This window comes from Corylus avellana, chromosome 1 (genome assembly GCF_965113065.1).
Source record: "Corylus avellana chromosome 1, dhCorAvel1.hap1.2, whole genome shotgun sequence".
Lineage (NCBI taxonomy): Eukaryota > Viridiplantae > Streptophyta > Magnoliopsida > Fagales > Betulaceae > Corylus > Corylus avellana.
Window position 1 is genome coordinate 22,680,461 of NC_142490.1, and position 8,317 is coordinate 22,688,777.

Genomic DNA, 8,317 nt, shown 5'->3' on the forward strand with positions numbered 1-8,317 from the left:
TGAGAGAGCTTAGGCGAGAGACTAAGAGAGCAGAGAGGCATGATTTTAGACTTTTAGTGGGGCTTAGGGTTTGACTATTGTAGAGTTAGAGAGGTTTATATAACCTCTCTAAAATGGTTCCATTTTGGGACTTTAGATAATCGGTTCTTATCGGTTAAACCGGTTAACCGATAAGCATCCCTTAACCGAACCGGACCGGACCGGTAAGAATTCCGGTATACATTTTTTAACCGATAAGGATATCGGCATATCGGTTACGGTTTATATCGGTTCGGTCGAAACCGGTAGGTGGCCGGTAATCGGTAACCGGTTAATCTGCCCAGCCCTAGTTAGATACCTATGATTTTAATCATTCTAGAATTTGTAGTATTTGTAGTCGATATATAAACACATTTTTTTCTCTCTAGGCTCTAAACTCTAGTAGAGAAGGTAAACGTTCTTCAAGTCTCTCATAGGCTGTGGAGGGAAGGATTTCAAGATACTAGTGGCTGTGAACTTCATTGAGAACTATGGCAGATGATCTAACAAAGATGTGGGGAAACTTTTCTTTGACGGAGGAAGAAAGCAGGGAGGTGGAGATCAAAGATCAGACTTTGGTGGAGATTGTGAACAGAGGACAATCATGTTTAGTAGGCAAACTGGTGGCTGATCGAATGGTGAGTAAAGAGATTATCAAATCAACCCTAATCCAAGGCTGGAAACCTTCCGGCACTTTGTCTTTCAAAGTCTTGGGTGAGAACCTGTTCTTGGTGGAATTTGAACACTCGTGGGATAAATTGCGGGTGCAAGAGGGAAGACCATGGGTTTTTGAAGGGAGTCTCTTTTCGGTGGAGGATTTTGATGGGCTAACACCACCGAAGGAAATTGAGTTTGAAAAAGCAACCTTTTGGGTTCGTATGTTTAACCTACCTCTTGCCTGCATGGGAACGGAAGTAGGGTTCCATATTGGAGCATCAATGGGGGCGGTGGAGGAAGTCGATACGGATGAAGAGGGAGTAGGATGGGGGGAGTATTTACGGGTGAGGATAAAATTCAACCTGAATAAGCCCCTCTCTCGTGGGTGAATGCTGAAGTTGAATGGGAAGTTAGTTTGGATTGCTTTCTAATACGAACGACTCCCCAAGTGTTGTTTTCAATGTGGGAGTATATGCCATGGTAAAACTGGATGTCTAAAGCGGAATGGCTCGAGGACCCATGAGGATGCTAATCCATTTGGGCCATGGTTGAGAGCCCTATCCCTAAACCATCGTCATGACAGAGCTAGGGAAGATACGAAGGTAGATACGATTTTACCTCTTCTGATTCAGAAAGTTTTCCACAAAACGTTCATGGGGGAGACAAATTGAGAGATAATCAAAGCCACAACAGGGAGGAGTCCGGCAGCCGTGGAAGGCTTGCCTAGGGAGGCCCGTACAACGCTATTTCTAATAAAAGGAAATTTTCTTTTCCTTTTTCGGATGGGGCAAACATTATGGTGAGGAACAGTAAGAGCGAGGATCCCGCATTTGGGGGAGGATTTCCAGGAGCAAAACCGCCTCGTCAAGAAGGCTCTTTCCGTAATGAGAGTTTTATGGAAAAGGAGAGTGTTGATGAGGAGGATCCTTTCAGTCAATTGGTAGCTAGAAATTCTCATAAAAAAGGGCTCCAATATTAAATAAGGAAGTTATGGGGCATATGGAGGGATGCGGCAAGAGGGAATTCCTTCGGCTGAATACTCAGTAAGGAAAGTTTTAAATGGTAGGGAGGAAAGGCAAACCCTACATGTGGAAAAAAAAAAAAAAAAAAAAACCAAATACGTGACACCATGTCATCAGGGGGTCACGTAGAGGGTATTTAGCTTGTTGTTGGCCGGAGCTTTCTGCTGGACTGAGTTCAAGCAAACCAATTGATAAGTGCCAAATATTGTATATTCGGACCCCTTAACTTATGTTTGTTAAACTCTTAGCTGTGTTAATTTCTGATTTTTTTTTGTTAGTTTTGGTGTGTTGTAGGTCATTAAGAGAAAACTGCGGTTTGAGGGTGGAAATAAGCAAAAGAATTGAAGATCCCTAGAAGTGTGATCGAGTGCATAGAGAGACGATCGAGCTCACCTACGCTCGAGCCCATGCACGGCACGCTCGAGCGCACGACCACGTCAACCCTAGCATGCATTGCTTAAGTGCTGTGCTGCAGGAGCCTTGAAAAGCCGAGTGCGCTCGAGTGCACCGTGGGTGCGATCAAGCACACTCACGCTGACTTGGCAGCACAGAACCCTAGTTTTTTTATTATTTATACAACTTTTTCTCTTGTAACCACACATTGGGAGGCACCATTTTAAGCAAAAATATGACGTATTGTCATGCTGAAGCTTTGGCTCCGTTTTCCATTGTAAGTTCTATTTTTCTCACGATGTCAATTCAATTGCGGAGTGTTTTTGTTATCATGAGAGGCTAAATCTTTCAACTAAGGTTGAAGATGAAGCTTCGTCATTGATAAACTCATATATTCTCGTATTTTGTTCATAAAATTCTAACTTTGAATAAAAATGTTGTAGATTTCCATTCAATTGGTTGATCCATATCTTTTAATTGAATGTGATGAATTAATATGTGTTGGAGTTTGATATTTGATGTGTTTCATCCTTCGGATACATCAAATCATTCGATTGAAATCGTATATCCGTTGTGATTCGTTAACCAAACGGATACATAAGATGATTTAATTTCAAATCGGATATTTGTTGTGATTTGTAAAAATTGGTGGATTCATTGAATGATTTAAACTAGACATTTGTAAAACATCGAACAACAGTTTGAGCATAATAGTTTGTCAATTGTAGGAACAAATACGAGAATATAGAGTTAAGATTTGGCGAAGTGAATTCTTAAACCTTAGTGTTTTCTACCATTTCATTTCATTATTTTCTTTAGTTTATGTTTTATTTTGCACGACAAAAATCACGAATTTTGGAACTAGGTTAAAATAGAGTTAATTTAAATAGAAATTGATTTACATAATACAAATCCCTGTGGATCGACCTCGCACTTGCACACACTTTACTGCACGCAACTCGTGCACTTGCGAGTACAATTAAATTTGTACAACACCAATTATGGCCACTAGTGGTGAGTCACAACCAATAATCACTTGGAAGTGGAAGGGACGAGTTGGACATGAAAGTTCTATTATAGTGACAACTTCGTTACAAGCACGAAAGAGGAGCTATGGAGACTGGGGTAAGTTTTAAGGCCAGTAACAATGGTTCGGGGATGGCGGGTACTGGAAAACAGCCCCGCCGACCACAATGATCATCCTTAATTGGAACTGCCAAAGGCTTAGGAACCCTTGCATAGTTAGAGAGCTTTGCCAGATAAGCAAAGTTAAGCAACCCAATTTGGTTTTCCTCATAGAAACCAAATTACGGCAACAAAAGATGGAGAGAATAAGGAATAAGCTGGGGTTCTGGAACATGTTTGTTGTAGATTGTGTGAGATGTAGTGGTGGGTAGCATTACTTTGGAAGGAAGAAGTGGAACTGCAGATAAAAAAATTCAGTCGAAGGCATATTAATGCCACCGTGATTTCCTTGGGTGGGAGAATTCAATGTCGATTTACATGCTTCTACAGACACCCAGAATCACATAAACAACATGAAGCATGGGGATTGTTACACCATCTTGCTGTTTTGGAACCATTGCCATGGTTTTGTGTAGGGATTTTAACGAGATTATTGATGGGTCTGAAAAAAAAAGGGGTGGTAATGTACGGGCTAGGGGACAGATGAAAGCTTTCAAGTCCACTTTATCCACATGTGCACTGTCATATTTGGGTTTGAGAGGGCTGAATTTTACATGGCACAACGGAAAAGAAGGAGAACAAGCTATTCAAGAGTGGTTGGATAGGGCTGTAGCGAACATGAAATGGTGCGAATTATACTCGGTAGTGTGCATTTACACAGAGGCTACTATTAGCTCCAATCATGCCCCGATTCTAATAAAATTGCAGGATGGTGGCTATAGAGGTAGAAGTCGAAAACAATTCAACTATGAAATTCAGTGGGCTAAGGAGAGGGGTGTAAAGCAGTGATTAACCATGTGTGGAGGAGAAAGTTTCAACACAAAGACAAATAGCGCAATACAAAGAGCAAACTAAATTGTTGCAGTCACGGTTTGCTCAGGTGGCAGAGAAAGGAAGTTGGTTCAGTAGAAAGGGAACTAAAGAAAAAGACTAAAATGCTAGAAAAGGCTCGGAAGGGGAACCTGATAGGCCTAAAATCTTGAAGCTCCAAAAAGAGTTGAATACCATTATGGAGAAGGAGGAAATAAAATGGAAGCAACGATCCAAAGAGACATTTAAGGAGGGGGACCGAAATACTAAATTTTTTTACGCAAGTGCAAACAAAGGGCGTCAAAAAAATTAACTAGATAGCATCAAAGATGAGCATGGGCAATTTTGGGAGACCCACGAAGGCATTGAGAAGGCTTTCGTAGGTTATTACAATATGCTATTCACTTCGGATGGTCTAGCCGAACCTGATAGATGTTTGAGAGGGCTGAGGTGTCGGGTTACCAATGAGCTGAACGACTAGTTGTTGTGCAACTTCACAAGGGAGGAAATCTCGGCTTCCCTTGATCAAATGTCTCCCCAAAAAGCGCTGGGCCCGGATGGCTACTCCCAGGGGTGGTAAAATGGGTACCTGACATGACCCGATTACGACCCGTGAGTACCCGTTACACGATTAGCCTATACCCAGACACGATCCGTTTAGCTAAACGGGTAATCGGGTCTGACACGATTATGACACGAAAATAGCCGGGTAACCCGATACGACCCGTTTTACCCATTTAAAATAATCGGGTCTAATCGGGTAGACACAACCCGACACAACCCAACCCGATTACCATAAACTATAATTGAAAAAAAATAAATCAAAAAAAAAAATTGTAATAATAATACTAATACATCAATACAGTCAATGCAAAAAAATTAAGTTCCAAGATATTAAAGGCTTTTAATAAAGGATAAGAAAAGAAAAAAAAAATGGAAAGTGACTGTAATTGTACTCTAAAAAAAATTGCTAAACTCATAATTTCACTGAAACTTAAAATAAGCAAGCATATTGACTAAGGTTATTTATTAAAATAATTTTTAGTATAAAGAAATTTAATTTTGCTCAAATTACATTCCACTAAAAAAAAATTATGTATATTTCAGCACAAAATATAATATCTGTAATCTGTTGAAATTAAATGTCTCATAACATAGATGAATTTTACAAATCATTTGAAAAAAAAAAAAAAAAATTAAGAGAAAAAGCAAGAAGAATTTTTAAATTAAAATCATTTAATTAAATATTTAAATATAAAAAAGGCCCTACCTAAATTTGTTGTCTTAGGCCTCAAAATTCTATATCTCATTTTCTCTTGTCAAAAGTAATATCTAAACCAATAGAAATTCATATTTTTTTTTAAATACAAATACTAGATAACATTCGTTCGGGAGATATGCTAGAGGCAACATGCCACATTATCTTGTTTTTGTTTTGTCTTTTTCCCTCAAAAAAAAAAAAATAATGATGTGACATCTTACCATGTGGACTTTTATGGACAAAATGTAGAGTTTTTATTAGATTTTAGAATTTCTCTTTGTTCTGCTTTTACTACATGTTTTCCTTGTGTTTCTTTTGTGTCCTCCAAAATTGATAGGACTTTAAAATCGTAATTGAATTTGTGATAGATCGCAATTAAATTTTGATCCAATTGTTATTTTTGGATAAACACAAAAAAAAAAAAAAAAAAAAAAAAAAAAAAAAAAAAATCATTTAACATTGATAGAACCGAATTATACAAACCACCAAAAGCCAAAAGGGTCTCATTCAGTCATTCTCAAAGAAGAAACTTTCTCTCTCTTCTCTCTCTCTCCCTCTCTCCCTCTCTCCCCATTGCTCTCTCTGTTTCTTTCTTTTTTTTACAGGTTTTGAAGAAGATTCAATCTGGGTGTTTCTAGATCCTGCAAGAGCCCAAACTACCAAAAGGGTCTCATTCTCAAAGAAGGAGCTTTCTCTCTCTTCTCTCTCTCTCTCCCCATTGCTCTCTCTGTTTCTTCATTTTTTACAGGTTTTGAAGAAGTTTCCAGATCCAACAATGAAGAGTGAAAGAGGCAGACAGCTTATACTGAGAAAAAAAAAAAAAAAAAACGGGTCTGGCAGGTTGACCCGCCAGACCCGCACAGTAATAGTGTCTGGCGGGTCGACCCGCCAGACACAAAATTACCGGGTCTTAATCGGGTAGACCCGATTACGACCCGAACCCGATAAGCCCAAACCCAATACCTGTTTTTTCGTGTCGTGTTTGTGTCGGGTTCGCGGGTCGTGTCAAAATTGCCAGCCCTAGCTACTCGGCGAGTTTTTTTCAAGAAAACAGGGAGATTGTGGGTGATGAGGTGTGCAACATTGTACTTGCTATTCTAAATTCTGGTACAATTGACCCTAAACTTAATTTTATGTATATTGCCCTCATACCCAAGACTAAAAATCCTGTACGGGTGTCGGAGTTCAGGCCCATTAGTTTTTGTAATGTATTTTATAAAATTGTTTTGAAGGTCATTGCAAATAGGCTGAAAATGATCCTCCCAGATTTGATTTCTCTGACTCAAAGTGCCTTCATTCCGAGGCATTTGATTTTGTATAATATTCTAACAACTTATGAGACACTACACACAATGAATACTCGCATGTGGGGAAAGTATGGATACTTGGCCATTAAGCTTGACATGAGTAAAGCATACGATAGGGTGGAGTGGGGATTTTCGGAAGCGATAATGAGGCGGATGGGATTCACCTAAAAATGGATTAATCTCATTATGATGTGTGTTCGTATAGCGAACTATGCAATTCTTGTGAATGGAAATCCAGTGGGGCACATATATCCTTCTCATGGTCTGCGACAGGGAGATTCGATATCGCCCTATCTATTTTTACTTTGTGTGGAAGCCCTTAACTCCCTCTTGCAAAGGGTGGATCGAATAGGGTATATCCAAGGAGTGCCCACTTCAAATAAGGGACCGCGTATAAATAATATTTTCTTCCCAGATGATAGTTTGTTATTTTGCTGAGCAGACCGACAACATTGGAACAAATTATCAAAATTGTTGAGCACATATGAGCAAGTATCAAGGCAAAGATTGAATAGAGACAAGACTTTTACGTTCTTTAGTAGGAATACTATGGCGCCTACCAAACAAACACTGCTTGTGGTCTTAGGAATTTCATCTTCACAGTTCTTTGATACTTATTTGGGTCTACCTGCCTTGATAGGGAAATCAAGAGCAGCTGCTTTTCGGGATATCAAAACAAGGGTGTGGAAGCGGTTGTAGGATTGAAAATTAAAATTGCTCTCCCAAGCGGGAAAAGAAATTTTGCTAAAGGTGGTGATTCAGGCAATACCCACTTATAGCATGAGTGTGTTTTTACCCCCAAAAGCATTATGTGGTGAACTCAATTCCTTGATGCAAACTTTCTGGTGGGGAAATCAAGCAAATGACAATTGGGTGAGTTTGGGTGTGGCAAAGGCTCGGGCAGGGATGGGTTTTCAAGATCTTCATTTTTTTTTTAATAGAGCTTTATTGGTAAAACAAGTTTGGTGACGTTGGAGGTCACAAGATAGCTTGACGGCAAGGATTATGCAAGCTAAATATTACCCAAAAAGCACCATTTTGGAGGCACAAATGGGATCCAAGCCATCATTTTCTTGGAAGAGCATTCATGGTGTTAGGTGTTAGGTTTTAGGTTGGCCGTATTATATTTCTTGTATGTTTCTGTTGTTTAAAACTTTGTGAAACATTATGGAGTTGTTCTTAGGTTCTTAAGGGTTCTTGGAGTGTTTCCTATTTTCTCGTCAGAAGTGTCATAAGAACGGAACATGTAACGGGAGCAAAGATGGACTCCCTGATTTCTCGCCCGGACTAGGATGTAACGAGAGCAAAAGTTGGACTCTTGGTTTCTCGTCAAAACGGGACAAGTAATGGGAGCTAAGTTGGATTCTCTGGTTTCTCATCATGAATCTCGTCAAAACGGGACAAGTAATGGGAGCAAAGTTGAACTCCATGGTTTCTTGTTAGTAACCACATCAGAACGGGGCAAGTAACGGGAGCAATGTTGAAGCTTCTATTTTCTCGACAGGAACCCCGTCAGGATGGGACATGTAACGGGACCAATGTTGGACTCCCAAGTTTCCTGTCAGCTCGTTCGTTAAGACGAGACATGTGATGAAGATGAGATATTTGTTCTTCCCATAATAACGAAAATGCTTTCTCGTTAGGACATGGAATTCTCAGATCTA

General features: G+C 39.6%; 1 protein-coding gene across 1 annotated transcript; it reads left to right on the top strand.

The window, feature by feature from the left end:
* Nucleotides 1-509: 509 nt before the first annotated feature.
* On the top strand, nt 510-1,064 carry LOC148588127 (uncharacterized). Its single transcript, XM_088514217.1, has one exon. The coding sequence runs from the start codon at nt 510-512 to the stop codon at nt 1,062-1,064; it is 555 nt and encodes a 184-aa protein (XP_088370343.1).
* The last annotated feature ends 7,253 nt before the right edge of the window (nt 1,065-8,317 follow it).

What these genes read in the sequence shown, in the direction of transcription:
- LOC148588127 (XM_088514217.1), top strand. Translation starts at nt 510, where the DNA reads ATGGCAGATGATCTAACAAAGATGTGGGGAAACTTTTCTTTGACGGAG.